A 26,177-nucleotide genomic window follows, 5' to 3' on the forward strand; every position below is an offset into this window, starting at 1 on the left:
GTTGTCACAGGCAACCAAACTAATACATCCACCAAGTGCTAAAACTCTAAGTATCACTTCGGCCTTCAGTAATACCTAGGAGATTTCTTTGATTCTTCTGTTTAATTCCTATCTCATTCTCCACACTGACCATTCCAACCTTCTGTGCTTTCCTCAAACCCCTGACTACCAAGGCCTTTCTCCAAAGTGGCCCTTATTTTTGAGCTACTAACTTCTTATAGTTCCCCATAGCATCTTGTGCATACCAATTTCATTGCATTTGTCCCATCATATTGAATTGTCTATTGATTTATTTTTTTAGCTTCCAAGTGGGAAGGAGTAGCTGGCTGGACCTACAGAGTGAGTTGAAATGTTGAATGATACAGGGAAGCCACATGGGAGACCATGACTGGCATGGAGTAGACTGAGGTCCAGAGAGCTATTTCCCATTTCCAGTTTCCGTAAGTTTTTACTGCCTCTATAAAAAGGAATCCTTCTTTTGAACCAGCCCTAAGGGTAGCTCTGTTCGAAGGTTCAACAAACTATGACCTATGGATCAAATCTAGCCTCTGTCTTAGAAGTTAAGAATGGTTTTTACATTTCTAAATGATTGAAAAAAATCAAAAGAAGAATAATATTTCATGAACCATAAAATTAAATAAAATTCACATTTCAGTGTCTATCGATAAAGTTTTATTGGAACACAGCCACACTCATTTGCTAATGTATTGTCTATGGCTGCTTTTACATTACAATGACAGAGTTGAGTAGTTGCTACAGAGATCATATGACTCATAAAGCCTAAAATATTTATTATCTAAAAGTTTGCCAATCCCTCCTCTGTTTCACACAACAAAAAGAGTCCTGCTTAATACACCATACTTATGAAATTAGAGATTGTGAGGATCTTTAAAATAGAGAATGCTTACCAGATCATTTAGCATATTTCTGATTGGGTTTGATGGAATCGTCCTCTGCTCCTAAAAAATCTAGTTAGATGGCAAACGCAGAAAAGGAACGTGGATTTAGCCTGGAAGAGAGATGGCTGGCCCAAAAAATAATTAATTCAGGCACTTCCTTCTTTTGTCCATTGTTTTCGACGTATGTTCTCTCTCCTAAGGCTCCCAGGGTTTTTGCATAGTGAGTGTTGCTACACAAATATACTCAAGTAGTGCAGTTGGCCCACCCCACCCATGCAGCAGAAACAAACCCCAAGCCATGCCTGCACTCTCTGAGCAACTGAGCATTCCTTGTTGTCTTTCTATGGTTGATCGAATTCATTAGATTTTTCATATCTTAGATACATTCATTCAATCTGCAAACACATATTGGGAATTGTATAAGGAAGGCTGGAGATCAACTGAGCAGAGACATGCAAGAAATGTCAAGATCAACAAAATAGACTTTTTTCTTCTGTCTGAAAGAGTAATAAGTGCAGGGCCCAGCCTTTGTGGCTGAAAGAGGGGCTGTAAAAGTAGAGGATGATAGAGGGAAAACAGAGCGGCTCTTCTACTTGGCTTCCAGCTTTGTCAATGAGAGCGCTTGTTGGACTAGAGAGGGTGAAACCTATACTGGCATGAGAGACTTGAAGTCCAAGAAAAATTATTAGAGAAATGGGCCACTCCATATGAGGCCGAATCTCCTGGACTAAACAAATTACCCACCTCATGATGAAGATAAGTTGGCAGTAAGGTCACTGGCATATAGATAGCAGAACTGTGGGGCAATCAGAGGTGCTGGAAATCAGAAGACAGTGACACATCATCTTTATTCTATATCACAGAAGAAGATGGAGTCTTCAAACTGCAGAGCAGTGGTGTTGATCCTGGTTAGGATTCTAGGACAAATGTATCACTTTGGAATCCCATGTGTCTGTTAGTAGTTGAAATCCCTAAAGAGTAGCTTGACCAATTTAGAGACTTAACTTTTCTCATTCCGTGAACAGCCCTAAGGCAGACATTTGTTTAGCAGCTCAGGGATGTCAGGATTCAGTTCTCTGAGATTCTCTTGGCCTTTCCTTCATTGTTACCCCATGGTACCAAGATGGCTTCTCCGTCACCAGCATACATTTCTGTGTGCCAGGCAGAGGAAAGGGGACGGACAAGAGCAAATTGACTCTGCCCCTCCCTCCCCACCCCACTCTTTAAGGAGCTTTCCCCCAGAGCTCTACCCAGCCACTTCCACCTATATCCCATTGGTCAGAATGTGCCAGATGGCCCATTATTTCTGAAACAAGTGGAGAATGTAGTTGTTTTTACCCGGACACATTGTTTCCCTTCCCCAACAAGACCAGGGACTTGTTAGTAAAAAAGGCAATCATTGGTGCTGGTTACACATCTAGCAGTCTTTCCAACAACAGATTTTCTGAGAAACGGGTTTAAGTATGTTAAAAGAGGAAAGAAAGAAAGAAAGAAAGAAAGAAAGAAAGAAAGAAAGAAAGAAAGAAAGAAAGAAAGAAAGAAAGAAAGAAAGAAAGAAAGAAAGAAAGAAAGAAAGAAAGAAAGAAAGAAGAAGGAAGGAAGGAAAGAAAGAAAGAAAAAGAAAGAAAGAAAGAAAGAAAGAAAAGAAAGAAGGAAAGGAAGGAAGGAAGGAGGAAGGAAGAAAGAAAGAAAGAAAGAAAGAAAGAAAGAAAGAAAGAAGAAAGGAAGGAAGAATGAAAGAAAGAAAGAAAGAAAGAAAGAAAGAAAGAAAGAAAGAAAGAAAGAAAGAAGAAAGGAAGGGAGAAAGGGAGGAAGGAAGAGAGAAAAAGGAAGGGATAAAGGGAGGGAAAAAGGGAGAAAAAGAAAGAGAGAGAGAGAAAGGGAAGGGAAGGAAAGGAAGAAAAGGAAGAAAAGAAAAGAAAGAAAGAAAGACTGACTTCATCACTAGGAACTGCCATGAGTTTGCAAAGGACCTGCCAAGCGAATTAACTGACTTTTCTTCAATGGAAATATTCCTAGGCTGGTAGAGAAGGAAATATGGTACATGTAGTAAGTGCATTCATCATCAGCAAGGCATTTAACAAAGTTGCTTGTAATGTCCTTATAGATAAGTTGGAGAAATATAGATGATGTGACAATAGAGTAAGGTAGATTTATAACCAGTTAAAAGACTCAAAGGACTGCTGCTGAATAGTCAATGTCACCTCTATAAGCAATATCTATTAGTGCCACATTGTATTATTTTAATTAATATCAGACTTAAGAACAATAACGACATATATAACTGGCAGAGATTCAGGACTTGTCCCAGTCACGTTCTGTGTCAATTTCTAGTGTGAATATCTAGCAGAACTTATAGACTTGAAGATGATGTAAATCTGGAATGACAGATTCAGAATCCAAAATTAACTAGATGGGCAGGAATGGTGGACCAAATAATATTAGCTATCATTCACTAAACACCTCCTACATGCCAGACATGATGCTAAATGCTTTTCATGCGTAATCTCTTGTCCTCTAAATAATCCTGAAGTGTAGGTCTATCATCCTCATTTTATAGATGAAAAAAACAAGACTCCCAGAGTTTGAGTCGCTTGCTCAGTATCACATAATTGAACATAAAAGAACTAGATTCCTTCCCAGGTCTATCCACTTTCAAAACCTATTATAGTTCCCCTATGCCATTCTGCTTTTCTATGCTAATAAATATAAACAAGTCCTGTATTTCAGGACCAAGCAGAGAATGGAGAACAAATAAGTAAGGGGAGGCAGCAAGTAAGTAAAGGATTTGGAGATGTGGGTTGGCTGAAAGGTCAATGTGGATGTCTTCAACTTGTTTGAAATGCATCAAACAAATAAGGACAAAAGAAATGATAGAGGGATGGGTAGATCGATTTCTGATAAAGCGTGTTTGTTATGGAATCTAGTTAGTGGATATATGGGTGTTAATTATACAATTTTTTCAACTTCTACATATGTTTAAAAATTTTCACAATAAAATGAAGCAAAAAGTCAATGTCAATTGATAGCATAATGTGACCATGTTTAGATGGGGAAGATATAGCTTCTTTCTTCTGGGGTAACACAGCCATACCTTAAATTCTATATTCAGTTCTTGGTGCCAGCCTTTCTCACGGTCAGTGACAAGGTGCAACATGCCCTTGGGAGAGAGAAGAGGAGGATGAGCGATCCAGAAACCAGGTCTAACCTGGAAAAGAGAAGAAAATAGTGCCACATGGTAATTTTCAGCAAACACTTAAGGAGTTATATATTAGTTATCTGTTGCTGTGTAACAAATTATACCACAACTTAATTGCTTAAAATAATATTTATTATCTTATCATTCTCTAGGTCAGAAGTTCAGAAGTGGCTTATCTGGGTGGCTCTAGCTTGGGGTTCCTCACAAGGTTGCAGGCAGGATGTCCATAGGGCCTGCAGTCATCCAAGGTTTGACTGGGGCTGGAGGATCCATTTCCAAGACAGCTTACTCACAGGCAGGAGGTTTCAGTTCCTGTTATATGGGTCTCTCCATATGGTAGCATCAGTGTCATCACAACAAGGCAGATAACATCACCCAGAGTGAGCTAAAAGAGCTAGGAATGAGAGTGCCTCTCATGATTTTGTCTCTGAAACCATACACCATAATTTCGGTATTATTCTAGTCATTAGAAGTGAGTCACGGAGTCCAGCTCACACTCATGGGGAGGAAGATTAAGCTCTACCTTTGGAAGGAAAGAGTCTCAAGGAATCTGGGGACATATTTTTTAAAAACCACAGTCTACTTCTTGACAGAGAGTTAGGCATACTCTGTAAGGATCCTAGCAAGGTAGTTTTTTATTTCAGTAGAAAGAATTTTTGCCTAATAATTAGAGTCATCTAAAGGAAAGTCACTGCAATCAGAATTAGTCACTCCCTTCTCTGTGCTTTCATTAATAGTATATATGATTCTTTGTTTTACAAATATCTGCTCTGTCTTTGCAGCTTCTTGAAGGCAGGAATTATGCTTTATGTTTATACTACCCTCCTCCCTTCACGTGAGAAATCCGAAAGGAATCTGAAGAGTTAACTGGAGATGTGATAGTCTTTCTTTTATTCAGCACCTATCTGGAGCATTTGCTACATGCCATGCACTGTGCAAGGAGATGTAGATGCAGCAGTGAGCAAGACAGGTGTGGCACCTGCTCTCATACGGGGTTTGCCCTGTCCTAAGAGAGGGAGCAAGCAAATCAAATAGTCACAGGTTGTGATGAGTGTTATGAAGGCAATAAATAAATAGGCTACTATAAATGCAACTAAGTTCTGGGGAGCTACTTTGGTTTTATAGAGTTTATAAAAGAGATTAAGGAGCCAGATAATCTTCTAGGTTCCTTCCAATATAATGATGGGGACTCATTCATTCCTTCATCTATTCATTCATGCAGCAGACACTTACTGAGCATCTGTGTGCCAGGCACTAACGAAACCAAGGAAACAGTTCCACCTTTTAAGGACGCTGGGGGCTTCTGAGAGATACCAAGATGTCTACACGGATGGTGATCCCAGGTGATAAGTATGACAGGGGTCATGCACAAGGAGCCCCGTGCACAAAGAGTGACAGCTGTGCCCAGGGCACCAGTGAAGGCTTCATGGAGGTGCCATTTGAGCTGTGTTTTCAAGGATAAGGAAGGGGACTGACAATCCGCATAAGAATCTTTCTAAAAGGTCAGCATCCGAGATGCCAGGACTTGTTAAGGAGAACGAAGGAACAGAGACAAAAGTGAAATGTAAGTTTAATGAGTTAATGGAGCCTGATGAATGAATGCTCTCTGAATTCTGGCTTCTGTATCACAGCATTAAAATGCACTGGGCCAAGAACTAAAGCTCATTTCACATTTAAATCTTCTCAAGAGGAACTCCCTGTACCGCAGGCTCATCACAACTCTGTCACTGTCGTGACAGCTTCCTCTGTGATTCCCTGCCACAGGCCTTCTGCTCCAGACAGGGAGGCCCCTCACTCCTCCGCCACTTGCCCCTGCAGTCTGTGCTACTCAGGGCACCTCTTCCCCTCGTCTCTCCAAATCCTAACCCTCCAGTAGGCCTCACTGCTTCCATGAAACCTTTGGACCACACCAGCCCACAGGGATTTCTCCCTCTGGGGACTCTGCAAGAAACACAGAGACCATTTGTCTTGGTCTTCAACTGGCGCTGAAATGTCTCTTATAGATCTGCATGGGCTCTCAAATAGACTGTGACCTTGGGCAAGCCAGTCACCTAACCTCCTCCCTATGCCACACTTTGCTCATCTGCAAAATGGGGTTAATAGAAGTAGCCAGGTTGTCGTGAGGATTAGATGAGCCCATTTATGGGAAGCACTTAGACCACTACTGTCTGGCTCAGAGTGGCAGGCTGGGACCACCTGCTCTGAGTATAGCAAGCCCTTTGTAGACAGGAGGCATGCTCTCACATCCTTCGGACACACAATAAAGGGCCCAGCATTGTCAACGTCATCACTATTTAATGAATGAATAAAATGTGTTTTATTCGTACTCTCTCTCAATGCTCAGACCAATAAATTTGGTCTCAGTTTTCCAAAAGAAATGAGTTTGGGGCTGAACTGTGTTCTGGGGACTTTTCTTTTTTTTCCAGGTCCTCGCTCTTTGAGTGTGTATTTGAAATAACAGTTGGATGCAGCTTATTTAAGCCACAATCCAATCCATAAACCTGAAGCTTCAGCAATTATCTGTTGCAGATTGGGAGAGGTGCAAAACTTGCGCCACAGTTAATTGGAAGGCAAAGAAGGCTTTTTGTTTGCTTGTAGCACATGGACACTTCATTATGGTAATAGGAATAGAGAAGCATCTTTTCCTCTGCCCTTTCTTTGTTTCTCCTATGTATTCCTTTTTGTACTAAATACACTTTCTGGCCATTTCTATGTTCTCCCTTGACCTCTTCTTTTTCCTGTGTCTCCTTCCCTCCCTCTGTTTCTTCATGACATCAAGGATGTGGGTTCATTTTCTTCTCTATTTTCCTCTCTTGGTGCTTCCTGCTAGCCTTGGGTGGGAGCAGAGGAGCTATCAGCTAGCAAGCTCTGGAAACTACCCGAGACCACAGATACCTTCCAGGTTATACCATCTAGCATCGTATGTCTTTGGCTCACTCTAGGACCCAGCTGTGACAGCCACATATGTCACCTGGTAAGGCAGGTAGGGGACCCAGAAGATTATTCTTTTTTCCATTAGCATTCTAGCAATGGCACATTTATCAAATTGGTCTTTTTGTTTGGAAATCAGAGCACAAAGCAGAGAGGAAGGAAAGGACAGCTAAGCTTTGAGAGTGTATAAAAGGGAGGGCTGGGGCACAAGATCTTACCAACTTCCAGGTCTCTGTCCCCAACTCCCACCTAGCTTCTGAGCTAGAGACCTATGGCCTTGGACAGTCCACTGTCAAAGACAGACCTTCGAAAGACCTCTAAAATGGGACATAACCACAGACGAATATATATAATCTCATACTATCCCCCTGTTCCCACACACACTGTAGCTTCTCTTCTTGAATTCGTTATCTCAGGCCATTATACCACCGTGACACCCGACCACCCTATGGCTCAGGAGAGAGCCCGCAGAGCTCTTTGGCTCCCTTCTCCACTCCTACACACTACCATTCACTATGTCCTCTTCACCCTAAACAACCCTTCATGTCATCCTTTCTCCAGCCTTAGCCCGTGGCCCTCCTATGGACTGCTGTTGAAGCCTCTTAGCATATGACCTTGCCCCACACTCTGACTGACAACCCATCTTTATACCGTGCCACTGAAAATGTCACTCTATTATCCCAGGGACACATCCTGCCTTTTCACACACCTCTGCATTTGCACTAGCTGTTCCCTTTGCCTAGAACTCCTGGGCCCTTGTCCAATCAGCAGCTTTTCATCTGTCTTGCAAGAAGGTGTCAAGTGCCTTTTCAAATGTCACCTTTTCCGGGGCCCTCACCCCAAACAGAATCAGTCACTCCCTTCTCTGTGCTCTCATTAATAGTATATACGATTCTTTGTTTTACAAATATCTGCTTTGTCTGTCTCGCAGCTTCTTGAAGGCAGGAATTATGTTCTATGTTTATACTACCTTCCTCCTAGTTAATAAATATTTGTTGAATGAAAGGATTAAATTTCACCAGAAATTCGCCTAATATCTACTTCATGCAGACGCATTATTCTAAACACAGTGGAAAACCCAATGACTCTATTATCAAAGAACAAACAATGTACTCTAAAATAAGCCCATGGAGATGACCTTATGAGTGCTGTGAGAGTTCCTTACTTACTATCGCTGCATGTTCTGTTCCCCATCACCAGGTGGCAGTAGTGCGCCATGGTCATGTGGTCTGAGCTAGGAAGTTCCAAAACTAAAAGGAGGTGGCTTTGCTGGTCCCGGTTGCTGGATTCATAGCAAGAAAGGGGGAATGTGGGCTGAGTTTGGGTTCCGTGCATGGCCGGACTTGCAAGAGCTTGTTCTTGGGTGCTGCCCACAGCTGCACCTCTCATGCTGTATTTCATTCAGACATGATGCTCTCTCTTACCCATAAATCCAAAGCAGGAAGACTGAGAGGTCTCCGGGGTGGGACCAGGTCTACAACTTAGGCCTATGCCTTAGACCTATTCCCACTCTACAACTCCCTTTAACTTCTTTTAGTGGTGAGTTCACATTCAGCTGTGCAATGGCAGGGCTCTTCCTGATGATTTGTGTTTAGTTGAACTCAGACAATGGCGATGGCAGGTCGGAGGTCTTAGGTGACCTCTGTTGGAGCAGTCAACAAAGAGATATGAGCTGCTCCCAAACTGCATTGCATGTGAAAATGAATAAAAACTGAGGGAGCAGTAGTATAGCAAGGGGGGGGGCATCTCTTTCAACAAACCTGGCTCAGAAGCACACAGTAAGAGAACAGCTGGAGAGAAACAAGATGGCTGAGATGTCCAGTGATGCCTAGTGCCACCTCTCCCCCACTCCTGATCCCATCCCAGGATTGGGGGAGAGTCACGCACTCACTCATGTCTGCAGGCTGCAGACGTGAATAGGATGGGAAACTGAAGTCCAAGAGGCAGAGAGGTTCACAGACAGATTAGCAGTCAGCAGAAGGCAGGAGGGAATTGAGGACAAGAACACAGGTAAGGAATCAGCCTTGGAAGAATCGAAGAATCAGACCTTTCTGCCTTTGAGGCAAGAAGTGAACTTGGGTTTTGCCCATTTGGTGCAATGATAAAGGAGACAGAAATCTGAGGAAGTTATGTCTTCTGTCTGAGGGGTGAAATAAGAGACCGGGTTACCCCTCCTCCTCACTCTGTGGTGATTTGATATCAAGGGTGATTGAGCAGACTTGAGAGGGTGGTAAGGAGTAAAAGAGAGGGATAAGGTACTGTGAAGAATGGGAGAGGAAACTGCTTAGGAATAAATATAAAAACTATGGTTAAGAACAGAATTCATAGGTTTGTAGTAGGGCAATTGGTGGGGTTATCAGGTTTAATGCAGCAGAGCTCAGAAGTCTGAGGTAGTTCCACCGTTCTGCTTAGTTGATCTAGGGTTGGGGGTTAGTTGGAGAAGTTAGGTGGAGAAGTAAAAGATGACATCATGAAGAGCATTGGTGAGGATGTGGTTAAAATGGTTAAACATGGTGTCCAGACAGGGTGAGAGAGGAGTTGACAACAAGATGTGCTGGGAAAGTCAGACGTGAGTAAGCAATAGTAGGTCTCACTGACACAGAGAGGTCAAGGGGGTGAGGACATGGGAAAGCTAAAAATGGAATGATGGGGGGCTGCTGGGAATCAAGATCTCCAAAGCGAGGTTTCTGTCAGTGATGGCTGCTGACATGGAGGGAGCCAAGCTCGTCCGACAGATGGCTGTATAACGCTCAGGCTTTCTAGTCTCCCAAGATTATAGCAAGGGTTAGGCTGGGCAGGAAGCAGGTGGCCAGTGGCAGAGTTTTCTGTGGCTGCAGGAGGCTATAGATGATGGAGGTAGGATGAGGGAGGATGAAGAAATATAAACTGGATGCTTTATTTTTTTTAAAAAAGATTATTTATTTATTTATTCGACAGAGATAGAGACAGCCAGCGAGAGAGGGAACACAAGCAGGGGGAGTGGGAGAGGAAGGAGCAGGCTCATAGCGGAGGATCCCATAACGCCAGGATCACGCCCTGAGCTGAAGGCAGACGCTTAACCGCTGTGCCACCCAGGCGCCCCTAAAATGGATGCTTTAAAGTTAGAGGGACTTTTGAAGGACCTTTTAGAACACCCACCTGGATGCGGCAGTGGGAAATAGGTAGAGAAATGCTCCAGGGAGTAGAGGGAAGGGCAAAATTGAATGGAGGCCAAAAGACTGGAGAGATCAGGTGAACAGAAAGGTCATACCTTGGGTGGAGCTGTGGGACAGACCCCATCAGTTTCAGAATTCCAAAGGTAGGGTAGTTCCGTAGGATATGGCTGATACCTGCAACACAGCAGGTGCTGGATAAATATCTCTTCAATTAACTGATTTTTTTTAAAGTAAGCTCTACATCTAACATGGGGCTTGAACTTAACAACCCTGAGATCATGAGTCCCACGCTCTATCGACTAAGTTGCCCAGGTGCCCCATTTGATTTTTCTGCTTTTATAATTTTTTAAAAATTTTACTTTTTTTTTTTTTTTGAAGATTTATTTATTTATTTTAGAGAATGAGAGAAAGTGCACAAGTGGAGGGAGGGGCAGAGGGAGAGAGAGAGAGAAGCACACTCCCTGCTGAGCAGAGAGCCGACATAGGGCTCTTTCTCAGGACCCTGAGATCAGGACCTAAGCCAAAATCAAGAGTTGGCTGCTTAACCAACTGAGCCACCCAGGCGCCCCTAAAAATTTTACTTCTTGTAGTCATCTTCCATAACTTAGTCTCAAAACCTACCGGCTCACTGGTAGATAGCTTTTCCACGTGAAAGGTTACAAATAGATTTTTCAGAGTGATTCAGCTACCATTATTATCTGTCTGCTTTCTTTTTTCTAGAAACCCCTTTCCATGAAAGCCTCTGACTATAACTCTAGGAGTTAGAGAAACATAGGTATTTCCTGGTTCTTGTTCTGAATTAATAAAATAACAGTAACAATACTAATTTTTGTATGAATCATTTTGCTGTTTACAAATTATCACCACAGTTACCCATTTATTTCTCAAAACCCCAGTTTGACGGCAAAATGGGTATTACTGTTTTCAATTTTGTACATTGAAAATAGTTTGAACTGGTCTGGTGACACCAAGACCACTCAGCTTCACATAGCCAAAACATGGGAAAGCCAGACTAGAACCCTTATGTTTCAAGCCTGAGGCGGTGGTTTCCTAAACTTTGGCTTGAATTTGTTCAAAGTGCAGATTCAATAGGTCTGGGGTGGGAATTCGGAATCTGCTTTTGAGACAAACATCTAATGCTTGTGTTTCAATGGCCATACTCTGAAAAACACTAATCTAGAAACTCCTTTTTCCCTTCTCTCTTAAAGGAAAAAAAAAAAAAAAGGCTGATCTCACCTCTTACCAATCAAAGGAATTTTTTTTTTTTCCCTTGGATAAGTAGGGCCCCCAGCTCTTCTTTTCTGTGACTTACCCACACACACTGATAAAGTTAATTATCTGCCCTGGCTAAATGACTTTCCCTAGCAACACCCTAGCAACTAACATCAGCTCTGCCTTAGGCTACAAAACTGGAAAGAGATTTCTTGAAGTCCAGTGTATTTTACAACAGAACAAAACATCTGAACAGGAAATTAAATAGAAAGTAAACTGGATTCATTGCTAAGAGATGAGACATAGACACACACGAAATAGTTCATGGCAATCCACCAGGACACAATAGCCAGAATACGAAACTTTGTCCTTTAAGTTCTACTGAAGTCCAGAGGAGAGAATGCAGGATCTCATTCCGTGGAGAAGAGGAGAATATAAATGGGTTGCAGGAGAGGAAGGCATTCTAGGTGATGGGAAGCTACTGGCAAAGGTGTAAGGTAGGATTGAAAGTGGGGGACACCGGGAACCCAGCTGACAGCACTGAGAGCACAGTCTGGGGTCTAGAACCAAATCATGGAGGGCCTTGAAGGTCACTTGAAGACCTTGGGCTGTGAAAGGCTTTTTATTCCTAGAACATGATGTACCTGGAGAATAGGGTGGTGAACCATAGAGGCAGTCCCTATCTTTAGAGAGCTTAGAATCTAGTGATGGAGACAAACCAAGAATAAATAAAAAATGTAAAAATCAAACATAAAAATGAATATGGAATTATAAATCTTGAGAATATTAAGAGAAAATACATCAGGTGCCAGGAGAGTGTATAAAGAGGAGCATGTAACAGGCAGGAAGGACTCCTCTGAGGAACAGTTTGCACGGAGATCGGAGAGGTGCTCAGGAGGATGGCAGGTGGGGGAGGGGACTATAGAGCATGGGGCGCCAGGCCGAGAGAACAGCACGGGCACACGCTCACACACCAAGGAGCCCTGGGGGCTGGAGCCCATGACAGAAGGGGTGCATGGCCCAAGAAGGTTGAGGAGGGCATTGGAGGCCGTGTTGAAGATGCTTTCTTTGTTCTGAGAGTCCCGAAAAGCCACTGACATGGATTTTAACCTTGGGATTGACATTCAAATCTGCGTTTAAAAAAGGATCATTTGGGCTTCAGTGCAGAAGGCATGTTGGAGGGGGGCAAGAGTGGGCAGAGTGGGTGCAGATAGCCCAATTAGGAGGTTGAGAGATGGTGACACCTGACTGGTGTGGTGGCAGAGGAGATGGAGAGAAGTGGACAGGTTCAGGTGGTAGTTAGAAGGTGAAACTTGGTGATGGTTTGGATGTGTGGAGAACGGAGGTCTGACGTGATGGCAGAGCGGGGTTGGGGAAATCTAGCTTGGGGAGTGGCCCTGGAGCTTGATGGGCTGCTTTGAGCCTGAGGTCCACACTGTGTAGTGGGAAGAACTCCATTTTGGTGTTTGGTGAGGCCTGTTTTGAATCTTGCATCTTTTCCCCTTTCAGCTGGGGGACCTAGACAGGAGATTTTGTAGGTTCCTAATTTGGGAATCGAGGCTAGAGGGGAAATGGGCCTCCCACTTGACATGGTTTCCCTGTAAATGTTTAATAAAAAATTAACTCTTACGTCCCTGCCCGCTCCATACCTTCCCATATCCATGTTAGATTTGAATATGTTGATTTAGATGAAAAGAGCACATATTTGGGCTATTGGACATTCATTCCTGTCCTTTGAGATAAAATCCCACAAAGCACTTATTTTAGTCTGTAGCATATATCACAAGTATAATTTGAAAAGATTCTGTAGCTATGTATTTAATGTTTGCTTTTCCCACTGGACTGTAAGATCCACAAAGGCAAGTAATAAGTCTGTCTTGTGTCCCAGCGCTGAGCACATGGAGGGCCTTCAATATGAATGAATGAATGAATGAACAAACGAACGAATGAATGAATTTTTGTTCCCTGTGGTACCCACTGCTCAGCACAGACTTGGCCCCAAATCTGCACTCAACAAAAGCGTGCTGGATGACTGGGGCTATGCACCGTGGAATCTAATATGAGCTCCGAGCCAGTGACACAGGAGATAATTCACTCAGGACACAGATGTGAATCTGAGTGTCACCTCTATAGAGGAGGGCTGGTCAGCTGGGTCAGGTGCTGCTGAGAGTCAAAGAAGGTCAGGACTGAGAAAAGAGCAGAATTGGCTTCAGTAAGGGGGTGCTCGTGGGTGACTTCTGAGAGAAGGTGCCCAGTTAACAGTCCTGGGAGAGTCCCAGGATAAGGACTGAAAAGTTAAGTGAGCGGGTGTGGAGGAATGGAGACCTTCAATGCAGACAGCTCTTCTGGGCTGTTTGTTAGTGACGTCAAAGAGGAAAAACCTGACCTGGAAAGCAAAGGAGATTGCTTTTTAAATGTAGGCATTTAAGGTGTGTTGATGACCCAGAGGGAGGAAGAGGGGTCACCAAAACTTGTGAAAGCACCTGGAGAGGGATGCTTGTGCACACTGAGGGGAGTCAGGGGCCTTAAGGCATCTCCCAGGTGGGCTTGGTCTTCCCAGCTGTGGTACCCATGACCAGCCCAGGCCTACCCATTGAGGAGGAGGGTGACCTGGAGGCTAGGCCAGGTGTTTTATATGGGTCATTTCATTGGACTCTAGCACCCCCTAGAGGAAGGGCGCATTACCCTGGAGGCGCACACACACTCCCTCCAGAGCTTGAAACTGGAGCTTGAAGAGAATAAATCGCCAAAGCTTCACAGTAGGTGAGTGGCAGGATTGAGGTTTGCTTCAGGTCTGTCCCTGGGGGGAAACACTGGGAGAGATTCCTTCACCTGGGCCTTTTCCAGTCTGGCCTTAGGGTTGGCGTCTCAGGCTCAGTTCCTCTCTAAACATCGGTTACTGGGGACTGAGAACCTGAACTAAAATACTAAGCCAAGAAAACACAGACTTTTCTTTGAACCTTTTGAAACTCCTTTCTAGGGCTATATGAGGACTTATCCGGGCCTTAGGCACTTTTCTCTTTGGGGTCTCCTTCCTTCATAAAACAATAGTAAACATTCTATTTTATGACTGTGTAGGTATAGTAGAAATACATTAACATTATTTAGTATAACATTTTATTAGACCTAAATGTGTTTTTTTTTCTTCTAATCTTAAAATATTTTCAGGAGTCTCCAAAAATATTACAGGCTGTAGGCGCTGTGCCTACTGGGCGCAGTTGGATGAGTCATGCCGCTCCTTTCTCATCCTCCAGTCTGACCTGCTCCAAGAGAGCAGTAGAGTCAAACAGTCATGGCATCCGACCCTGCCTTAACTGTTTAGCTGCAGGCCTCAGTTTGCTCATCTGTAAAATGAATGAAAGTAAGGTCATGTTTGTTGTGTGCAAGGAGAGTGGAGAAGGTGAGCAGATACCCTTCACCAACCACCCAGCATACTGGTAAGCACAAAGTAGGTGTTCAGCGAAAGTTAGTTTCGTTACTTCGCAGGGTGCAAAGGTGTAGCTGGGGTTGTGGCGGCAGCCTCCTTGGTGGTGGGACAGAACCTGTCGTGTCCCTGTGCCTTATGGTTTCCCCGCCAGACCCTGGGAATCCAGCGTCGCAAAATAAACACGGCCGGGCCGCTCATCGCCAGCTCAGAAACAAAACAGCGCTGCGCTCGGGGATCTGGGCAAAATCAGCCCGCCCTCCTCCCCCTACGCCGCCGCCCTCCCTTCCTCGCGCGGCTCGGCTCGCTCAGCTCGGCTCAGCTCAGCTCAGCGCGGCGCAGCTCGGCAGCCGCCAAGCCGAGACCGCCACGGTCTCCCGGTCGCCAGCGCCGGCTCCGAGCTCCCGCTCCCCGCCAGAGCTCCGCCAGGTCTCCCTTCTACGGGGACCCCTTCGGGCAGGCGTCGCGTGGCGAGGGCCGGCGGAAGCGGCACAAAGTTGAGCGCCCGCGAGGATGAGGCTGTCCCCAGCGCCCCTGAGGCTGAGTCGGAGTCCAGCACTGCTGGCCCTGGCGCTGCCCCTGGCCGCGGCGCTGGCCTTCTCCGACGAGACCCTGGACAAAGTGCCCAAGTCGGAGGGCTACTGCAGCCGTATCCTGCGCGCCCAGGGCACGCGGCGCGAGGGCTACACCGAGTTCAGCCTCCGCGTGGAGGGCGACCCCGACTTCTACAAGCCAGGAACCAGCTACCGTGGTAAGTGGCCCGGCGTGGTGCTGGGGGCGCGGAAGCCAGCCCCCGGAACGGCGCAGACCGCGCGGTGCCGGAGGAGGGCGCCCGGTCGACGGGCGCACGGTGCCGGCAGAGCCCGGCAAGGGCCCTCTATCCTGGCCGCCCTCCGCCCCTCTCGCTGCCAGCTCCGTGCGGCTCCCGAGCCAGCGTCCGGGGCCGTCGCGGGGGCCGCAGCCAGGCCGGGCAGCCCCATCTCGGATGCGCGGTTCCCGGGCGTGGGCTGCAGCCGAGTGACGCGCCACGCCGGCCTGGCTGGGAGGGAACCTGGCTTCTCCCCCCCACCCCCATCCCCCCGGCCCGCTCCGGGAGAGCAGTGGAAACCCGTCTTCCTCCAGATCCGCCTCTGGAGTGAAGGGAACCCTGGTTTCTCTCTGTCGAGTCCCAGACCAGGTGGGGGACAGGCTTTCCCCTCTCCCATTCCTGAAGGAGAGGATACCAGCTTCTCTCAGACCACCCCCGGGATGGTCACTCCAGCTTCCTCGGACAGATGCCTTCAGGAAAAGGGACTTCGGCTTCCCCCTTGACTGGTCCCGGGCACGGGGAGGAGGGGAGGAAGAGCCTGAAGCTTTCGGAAGGGTCCCTGGAAAGAACTCCAAATTATTTTCTGATGGTCCCAGGCGAGGGAGAAGAGTCTGGATTTCTAGGACAGGCTCCCAATGGAATGGGCCTCCGAGTAGCTCTGTGTGGGTTCGAAATGGGAAGGGAAACTCAGTGGAGACGGAAAAGGAAGCCCGTATTCCCGAGGCCTGCTCTGTGGAGGCCGGGGGACCCTGGCTTCAGCCACCCCGAGGCTCTGCGTGGGGGGGAATGTAGCGCCTACGCTTCCCGGCGGAGCGCGGGCTTTCAGGAGCGCGGGGAGGGAAGGTCCAAGCAGGTGAACGCGTCCTGGGCGGGAGAGCCGGGAGAGCCGCTCGACCCGCGCAGACCTGAAGCCCCCTGATTCCATCCCCACCGCCCACCGCCTCTCTCCGCCGCCCATCATTTTCCCCAGACAGCTTTTCCGCGCGCAGCAGCCGCCGTTCTCCAGTTGGGAGACAGGACCTGGGGCAGGCAAGGAAGGCTGCCCGGTCTCACCTTGGGCTCCGCGGGCGGGGAGTGACGGGCTGCAAGTCCCCCCACCTCTTCGTTAAGTGAGCCCTGGTGCCTTGCAGGCAAGAGATGGTCTTGGCGGCAGCTGGTGGGCTCGAAGCCGCCGCCCTTGCACCCCCCGCCTTCCGGGTTCCCAGAGCGCTGCAGGAGGAAGCGGTGGGAGAACACTGGAGAAAGTTTGGGCCACTGTCAGCGGGCGCCCCGGCCGCACAGGCCGCCATCAGCAGGCACTACCCTTCTCAGAATGCTTCTCCCGGTTTTCCGGGATCGTGTCCCAGACTTTGTCCACCTGGAGCTTCCCAGAACGGCTTCCTGGCGCCCCCCGCACGTGGCGGCGCTCAGTGCGTGGCGAGCCCCTCTGACCCCAGCGCTCCGGGAGGCGGGACCCTCGGTACAGAGTGGAGAAAGAACCCCCGGGCCAACTCGCGAGGGAGTCGGCGGGGGTAGCGGGGCTGCGGGTGCGGCCACAGCCTTTCCGAGGAGCTGGGAGACAGCCAGCCCTCTCCGTGGACTGGAGCGAGGAGGGCGTACCCGCCCTCGGTCTCTTGAGGCCTCACCAAAACCGAGGATCTGGGTTCCCCCCCAAGCTCCACGTGGCAGGGAAAGAGTCAGACGGACTTGGCTTTAGTGGCTGTGTGACCTTGTGCAAGTCCTTTAATTTCACTGAACTTCTTTCCCAGCAGTGGAAGTAGCTATTTATCCAACCGCTCTGGTGGTTGTAGGGAGTAAGAGAGTTGACAAAGATGAGTGTGCCTGAGGTCCCCAGTACAAGTTTGCTTGAGTTGGATATGAGGCCCTTATTGGTTTAATAGCCGAGGGATGTGCCTAGTCAGATTTGTTTTTGATGTGTGTGCCTGTGATTAAGAGTAGGTGTTCTCAGCACTCCTTGGTCCAATCTACCAGTGAATGGTGGCTATCTGGGTCCCTATGAATTAATGGAATGAGTGAATGAATGATTTCTCCACACTAGCCTAAGATTGTTCTTAATATAAGTGCAAGAGGATGTTTTTAGGTGATTTAGGCAAGTCAGGGGCCCATGCCGAGGGTCCTACCAGGCATTTCTTCCTGCACAAATCCTCCATGTGGGCTGAGCATTGGCAGGGGTTACCCCAGCCCTGGGAAACAGGGGCACTTGGTATTCACATGATTGGCAGGTTTCCACGACTGCCAGAGTGTCCATGGCCTAGGGAAGAGGGGAGCACTAGACTTTCACCTACAGGTTTTTCTAACCTAAACATTAGCCTTTTGGACTGTGACTCCCCACTCAGGCTGTTGGCCCGCAGTCTCTTTTTCTCCCTTCTGGTGCCTGAGAGATCTTGAAAGGAAGGTGTTGCAGGAAACATGCTCAGGACTTCTGAGTAAATACTCTGAGATTAGCAAACCTGATTCCACTACTCCAAGTTAGGAAGAAAAGGGCGCTCTCCTAGTTCGTGACATTTTCTGTTGGCTTATACTTTCTAAGAATAATTATGTTAAAAGTAAATCGAATGCATTCTGTTCAGGGTATTGACTCAGGGCTGTGGGAGTTAAAATTCCCCTGGTGTTCGAGTTGCTTTTTTACTTTGTCTTGAGTTAGAGACCCTCACAAGCCTTGGAATCAATGGCTTGTTTTCCTGCCTGGAATCTTTGTCCCCAGAATTCCAGTTTATCCCTGAATAGCTTCTGCTCTCCATGTCCCCCACCCAGGATCTCTTTTAGGTGTTCTACACTGGATTAAAATGGTCACTGTTAAAAATATATATCTTTATATTTATGAAAACATGGCGTTTCTTCTCAACAGCCAGGATCCAATGGAGATTATTATTCAGGCTTTTCCAAGTTGTTAGTACTATATTGACTTCCTTCTCTCTCCCACCACTTCTCTCTACTCTCCCTCCCGCTTCCCCATGTCCCCCCTCCCTTGGCAATAATTGTGCTTTAGAAAGCTCTGAAAGGCCTGCTCTGTTTCTGACCATGGCCTCCTTTGACAAGGAGATTACAGTAATTAAAAATAACAAGTTGAGGATCCTCAAGGGGCTTCCCTTATAGGAGGACAGTTTGCAGGACCAGCCATTCCCAGATCACAATTTCAAGCCAAATAGAAGAAAATCAGCTGAAATGTTCAAGAATTGATTGAAAATAAAAGAGGCTCTTTTGTCTGACTAAAGGTCTGTTTATTAGGAAAATAAAGCCAGACCCTGGCTAATGAGAGTGGCTTTTCCTAGATGCTTTTTAAAGGGAAATTTCAAGGAACTTGATGGGAAAAAAATGTCCAGTTGAGATTTCAAAAGCTTGTCCAACTTCAAGGATAATTGGGGGATTTATTCTAAACCGGGAGGTTTGGAGACCTCCAAAGCTGCTTGGCTTTCTCTTTCTTTGTCCCACTCTGGGGCACACAATGCCATAGGGATGGGTGTCCTGGAGAGCCCCATCTCAGTCTGGTAGAAAGAGCACAGGCTTTGATGTTGACTGGGTCTGTTTCAACTTCTGCTCAGTCATATATTCACTGTGTGATCTCAGGCAGGCCACTTCTCTCTGAGCCACAATTTCTCCAGCTGTAAAATGAGAGTGCTTCCCCAACCCTTACAGCATTGCTGTGGGCGTCAGAAATAATCCGTTTGGGGAGACTGGGTGGCACAGCAGTTAAGCGTCTGCCTTCGGCTCAGGGCATGATCCCGGCGTTATGGGATCGAGCCCCACATCAGGCTCCTCCGCTATGAGCCTGCTTCTTCCTCTCCCACTCCCCCTGCTTGTGTTCCCTCTCTCGCTGGCTGTCTCTGTCAAATAAATAAATAAAATCTTAAAAAAAAAAGAAAAAAGAAATAATCCCCGTTTAAAAAAAAAAAACACAAAAAAAAACCAAACCTGTCATGTCATAGAGTAAGTGCTCAAAAATATATATATATAATAAGACAATTATTTTGGAAATAGAAAAATACTTGGCAGCGACCTCGGATGAGACATTGTGTTAGGTACTTCCTACTCATCTCACTTATTCTTTACAGTACTTAGAGGCAATTTATTGTTATTCTATTTTACAGATGAGAAGACTAAGTCTCAGAGAGGTTTAGTAACTTGCCCATGATCACACAGCTAATAATAAGTGGAGTCAGGATACAAACTAAGGGATGTCTGACTCCTTAAGCTGTGTTCTTAACCAGCCTTCTGTATTGACACATGAACATGAAGGGGGAATAAAATGAATTCACTCTAGCTACCCTTGGCCTTCTGGATGGTGAGTCTTCACTGAAGGAAAGGAGTAACATTTCAAGGTAATAACTGACATATCTTGGGATACAAAGTATAAAGTGATGGCTCCTTATTTACATTTGCTTTTTTTTTCTTTTTATAGACTTCAGGATTGCATTTCCTCATAAACCAGAGAATTAATTTAGAAACATGAACAACCTTGTCAATCTTTAGCCAATTCCTTTTGTTTGTGGGGAAACAGAAACAAATTGGATAGGAAAAAAACCCTAATTTGATGGTTGCTTTATTTTTACATGCAGATTTATACTACCATGCCTACAAAATTATGTATTTGTAAAGTACATATGGAGAATCTGAGAAATTTAAACTGGATAAGGTCTTTTAAATCAACTATTTCTGATCTAGTGGGGTTTTAAAAAATTAAGTACTGCTGATGATATTGTAATTACCTGTAAGTCACCCCTCCCACCTCTCCTCTTCTACCATTCCCCTCTTTTTTATCATGTAACTTTATTTTTTAAACTTTGCCCTCCTTTAATAAGTATTTAGTTCAGATTGATAATAAAAATTAAAAGAGATTGCTTACTGCTTTGAGTTTCATGAAATGCAAAAAAAAAAAAAAAAATCAAAACATACCAAAAAATGAAAGCATATCAAATAGGCATTTGTCAAGGCTAGAACTTGGGTACCCCCCCCCCCATACACGGTAAAGTTGTCATGCCATTTCTGCCAACTGACTCAACTGGAACAATAGGGTGTAATTGGTGATATGGTCACAAACATGGGCTGATATATCAAGAACTTTTTACTATAACTCTCCATTTGCTTGTTCTATAGCGTGTCAGATGCAGGTCAATATTAATTTCTGTCAGGGAGGAAAGCCTCTTACCGTCTTATGTTAGTCAAGATACAGGTTAAGCTTGTGTTTCAAAGAGACCCTGAAATACAGTGTTTTAAATAAGAGGTAAAGGGGGAGTCTAAGAGGATGGACAGCTTTGCTCACAGGGTCACCCAGGCACCCAGATTCCCTCTGTTGGGTTGCTCTGCCAGTCCCCTAGCACCCTGCTGTCCGGTAGTGGCCATGAGTTACGGCACCTGAAACATAGCAAGTCCAAATCGAGATGTGCTGTGAGTGTCAAGTACACACTGGTTGTGGGAAAATTAGGATGAAAGAAAAAATAAACTTCCCAATAATTTTTTATATTGATTACACATTGAAGTGATAATTGTATATATTAGGTCAAATAAGGCATAGTATTAAAATTAATTTTACTTGTTTTACACTTATCCCTACCGGATACTTGTTAACAAATACAATGAATTTCACCTGCCTTGAGCTTATGTCTACTGGACAGCACTGTTGTGGGGGTGCTCATCCGACTGGTTACAGCCGGCTCACTACCAACACATCTGGGTTCCAGTCAGCAGGCAACTTTCTTTTTCATGATGTGAACCAGAATGGTGCCCAGCACATCCCACCACACTCCACTGGTAAGAATTTAGTGACTTCAGTACACCTAGCTGCAAGGGAGCCTGGGAAATAGAACATTTAACTGGGCAGCCACATGCCCAGCTAAAACTTGGGGAAAGGATTTGTTGTTGTTGTTGTTGTCGTTTTACCAAAAGGACAAAGGTGAAAGTGGGACATTTTAAAGGGACAGTCAGCTATCTGTGCCGCATGTTTTAACGCATAGTCATATAAAAACACAGTATTTCAAGTTCTCTCACTCAGTGAAAGGTATCTAGATGGTCTTCTCAACAGCATGTGAAGTTGATATACTTGCTAAATGAGTCTGTAGGGAAAGAAGTGTTGCTGTGCATGCGTGTGCATGTGCGTGCGTGCGTGTGTGTGTGTGCGTGTGTGTGTGTGGTGTTGATAGGTTTTATAATGAGAAGAAAAAAGGGGCCAATCTGTCAGAGTAGCCTGTTCTCTCTTGCCCTCTCCCTCAATAGAGGAGGAAGCTATAAGGAAAGAAAGGAATGAAGGAGGAAGTGGATAAAACAAGAAAACGAGAGAGAGGAGAAGAAGTGGAGGAGAAGGAAGAAGAGAGGGAGAGGCAGGAAGAAGGAGGAAGAGGGAGGAGGAGGAGAAGGGAAAAGAAACTAAAAGAGAAGAAACAAAAGCTCACTAGGATATATATTCAGAATGAAAATGAAAGACAATTTGAGGAGACTGGAGTCCCATCTTACTTGAGGGTTAGGTTCAAGAGGCACTTTGGAAAGCAAAGAGCCCACAAGTCAAAATAATTCCTTAAAAATCCTTTCAAATTGTACGTAAACAACATGGGTACTAGATGCAATGCAGCCTTATTTGTGTCCCCTTCCAGACTGTTCTGCTAGTGGGGAATAGAAGCGAACCAACATTTCTCAGTAAGTCCAGCACTTCTAATTGTCCTTCCACCATTGGAAGGGACCAGTGCTCCCTCAACTAGATAACAGGAAGAACAAGCGATTTGCTTGTCCTCAACCACTGATGTGACAGGTACAAAATACTCACTATGAAGGAGTGAGGGGACAAAAGTCTCCTCTCACACACACTCAAGCACGTGCATGCATTGAATGGGGTGGCAAGTGGCCCAAATTATCAAAAGTGTTCTTTCCTCTATTTTTCTTCTGACAGCATACAGTTGTGTTTGATGATGTCATAGGCACCTACAATATCAGGGCGCTCACCACATCCCATAACGCTTTCCACCTGGCTGGCCAGCTCTTGCTGGTATACATTTCCCACTTTTACAGGGCGTCTTGGCTAGGCTGGAGTTGAGGCCGGAATGGGAAGGGTAAGGAGTTAGGTGACATCACCAGACATCCTTGTGAGCTCAACATAGACAAAGCTTCTAACTTTCACAGAATATTCAAAACTTCCATGAGAAGTTCCGGAAAACTTAAACACATCGACGGATTAGCAGAGGCCCAGGAGACACATGGGAAATAACTCAAACCCTATCTACAGTTGTGGCTCAGATATTTGCAGATAGGCCTCATGGACTTCATGAGACAACAGGAGGGCAGGGAAGGGCTCCCAGCACAAGCCACCATGTGTGGGGGATAGGAGTGTGGGAGGATGGGCACACTCAGAGCAGGTCATAAAAACTGGATGGTGATTCTAGGTGCTATAGGAAGCTCTTATGATCCTCCTCTTTGTCCTCCCCTTCTCCTTTTCTCTTTCTCCTTCTCTTCATCCTTCTTCATTTTCTTTCCTTCCTTTTCTTTCTCCCCACAGCTGCAACACTACCCTTTGAATTTTCCAAACACACCAAGCTCATTCCCACCCCAGGCCCTTTGTACATGCTCTTCCCCATGACTAGAATGGTCATGCCCATATCTTTGTGTGGCTCGCCCCTTGCTTTTAAGTTTCAGCTCAGATTTTATCCCTTTAAAGAGGCTTCTCTGACTACCAATTTATGTTTCCCATTACTTTTGCCGGATTTTATTTTCATCATAGCCCATAATCACTCTCGGAAATTATCTTGTACATCATCTACCTCCTCAAGCTAGAATATGAACTTAATGAGAGCAAGGACTGTATCTTTCTTACTTGCCATTTATTTCTAGCACCCAGAACAGTCTGTGGACATAACAGGCACTAAATCATTATTCTTGGGGAAAAAAAAAAAGAAGACTCCTGGTGTGAGATCTCCCTCTAAGAGAGCTAGATGGGAGAAAGAGAAAGTGTTTCTCTCTCAGCCAGAGAAGTGAGACCAGGGTTGGGGACCAACAGCAAGGAGGAAGCTCCAGGTGGTGGCAGCAGAGAGAAAGGATGCCCCGTGCCCTGGGGGCATTGGCTGGGGGTGGGGGGTGAGGGGTGAGGTCAAGCAAATGCTTGCATCCCAGGTGAAGACTGTTGGGAGGAAGGAGATAGGCATGCTGGAAAGTTGGGTCATCGGTGGTTCGAGGTGAAGAGCAGAAGGGCGGCAGGCCAAAGAACGAAGGGAAGGGGCTCCCAGCTTCAGACACTGGCTCTGACTGAATGGAAAAGAGAGCAGAGAGGATTGTTGATCCATCAAACCTAGACACCAGTTATTAAGTTGCTTTCCCTGGAATCAGCACTCGGTGGGGTCATTTGTGTGGTTTCCAAATTTAGCCATGCATCAGAATTACTTGGAAAGTTATAGCTTCACTGCACCCAACACAAACAAAGGACTGGATTCCAGAAATCTATAATATGTCTTTTTTTTTTTTTTTGTAATAGAGAGGGAGAGAGAGACTCCTAAGCAGGCTCCACGCCCAGCACAGAGCCTGATGTGGGGCTCAGCATGGGGCTCGATCTTATGACCTTGAGATCATGACCTGAGCCAAAATCAAGAATCAGATGCTTACCTGACTGAGCCACCCAGGTGCCCCCCCCTTTTTTTCTTTTTAAACAAGATGGGGAGACACGAAGAGAAGGAGGCCCAAAGGTGGTCACTTCCCTATGAACATGCTTCCTCATCACAGCCTCTCCTGCCCCACCGCAGCCTTCCATGCTCCACTTATGTTAGCACTGCTCACATCACTGCCCTCTCCTGTTGCAGTGAGACACAAGTGGAGTGGCCAGTAGGATGTCCTCAAAGCTGGAATGATAGCAGCCTTCCCCTGCCTCGGCCATGGAGTGGTGGGGAGAGAAGCATCGTGAGCTTCCTTTAGGTGACAACACTCCCAAACTGGCAGAGCCTGAGCCATGGCTGAGCTGGTTGTACTTTTCTCTTGCCCACATTTCCCTTCCATGTAACTTCCACTCATCGGTCCAGGTTCTGTTCTTTGGAGATGAGCAAATAAGGTCTCCCCTTGGCCATAGGTCAGCCCTTGAGGTGTTTGTGGAGGGATACCAACTCTGACGTCTCTTCTGACTCAAATGGCCCCTTTCTTCGGCCATTCTTTCTAGGATGCTGTTTCTTGTCCCCTTGCACTTTGTACTCCAGATGTGCTGTGATAGGGATGGAACATGGGGAAGGATTATCTCCCTTTGTCCTGAACACTGTGTTTGTGTTAAGCTTGCCAGGTCTTGTGTTTGCTATTTTGGCAGTGGTGCTGTACTCTGGGATCACGCTGAGCTTGTAGCCAGCAAAAATTCCGTGAACTGCTGGGAAGGCTTACTTGCTTCCCTTCTCTCCCTATACTGGTGCGACTGGTTCTTGAACCTAAGATTGGACTTGTCACGATTCCTCATGACTTAGTCTTAGTCTTCCTCAGACTTAATCCCGCATGTTTGGGCCCATCCCTGTAGGTGTCAACCACTCCTGAATCTGGATTCTGTCACTGAGTGACGTAACCACATAATCTAATTTTGGGTTATCTACAATTTTGATAAGCAGTCTTAGAAAGCTTTATCAAAGCTGATAAGAATAGTTGAGCAGGTCAGAGCTCCTTTGACATCCCTTGAGTTTTTCCCTAAAGTTGGCATCTAGTTAATAGTTTTGAAGTCAACTGATTTGCTGTCATCTCAGTGACATTTAAGTACCAACTGCCACCTTCCTGGTCAGCCACCTCAGTTTAGCCACAGATACTTTTTCCCTAGCCTGCTAAGGAATCATATAGTATAGCCAGAATTATTTTTCTTTCTTTGTTTCAGAATTAGTGAAGGCTCTTTCCATGCAACGTGACAGAAACAAAGTCAACTAAGTAAAGCAAAAAGAGAATTATTGAGTCCCATATTGGAAAGTCTAGGGGTGGGTCTGGCATTAGGTATAAATGGATCTAGGGACCCAAAAGGATTCTCTCCTTTTCACCCCTTCCTTCCACCTGGTCTAACTCCTCCCATCCTTTATCTCTTGGCTGTGTTTCTGTGGGTTGTCCTCATTTTTCTTACTATAGATAACTTTCTCCAAATAACAAGGAGGAGAGCTGCCAACCTTGAATGAAAAGCCTTTCAGTTAGTTCTGTAACTAAAGAAAAAGCCCTTCTCCCTTTACTTCCAAATTGGAAAATCTCAGAGAAGCATTCTGGTTGGTCCATCTTGGTCACAGACCCAAGGGACTGGGGCATTGGAGACTAAATTTGGGTCATAGTCACTTCTGTGACATTATGTTTCAGGAGGGAGACGGGGTACTATTGTTGCCAGCCCCAAAGATCCCATCATCTGAGTAGGGGAAGAAGTGGGGCTCCCAGACAGTGTGTGGCCCTTGGTGCTACCTGCCCTCACCCATGTTCCCAGCTACATTCTCTTGGCTGACACATCTCCAAGTCCCCAGGAGCTTTCTTCCCACCCACCCCTCTTCCTGTCCAAATAATGTTCATCTCAGGACTCATTCATCTGGCTCCCAGCTATCCCATGAAGAGGTAGCACATGGGGGAAAGAATGAGCTGCTATTGA

At 45.9% G+C, this 26,177-nt stretch overlaps 1 protein-coding gene across 1 annotated transcript in view; it reads left to right on the forward strand.

Moving 5' to 3' along the window:
* Positions 1-15,117: 15,117 nt before the first annotated feature.
* SPON1 (spondin 1) overlaps positions 15,118-26,177 on the forward strand; it is a 251,731-nt gene continuing 240,671 nt past the window's right edge. Inside the window, exon 1 of the mRNA XM_045796534.2 lies at positions 15,118-15,571. Coding sequence (XP_045652490.1) covers positions 15,334-15,571 — 238 coding nt within the window. The 5' untranslated portion in view covers positions 15,118-15,333. The remainder of the gene's footprint in view (positions 15,572-26,177) is intronic.

This window comes from Ursus americanus, chromosome 24 (genome assembly GCF_024610735.1).
Source record: "Ursus americanus isolate L20-20 chromosome 24, mUrsAme1.1.p, whole genome shotgun sequence".
Classification (NCBI taxonomy): domain Eukaryota; kingdom Metazoa; phylum Chordata; class Mammalia; order Carnivora; family Ursidae; genus Ursus; species Ursus americanus.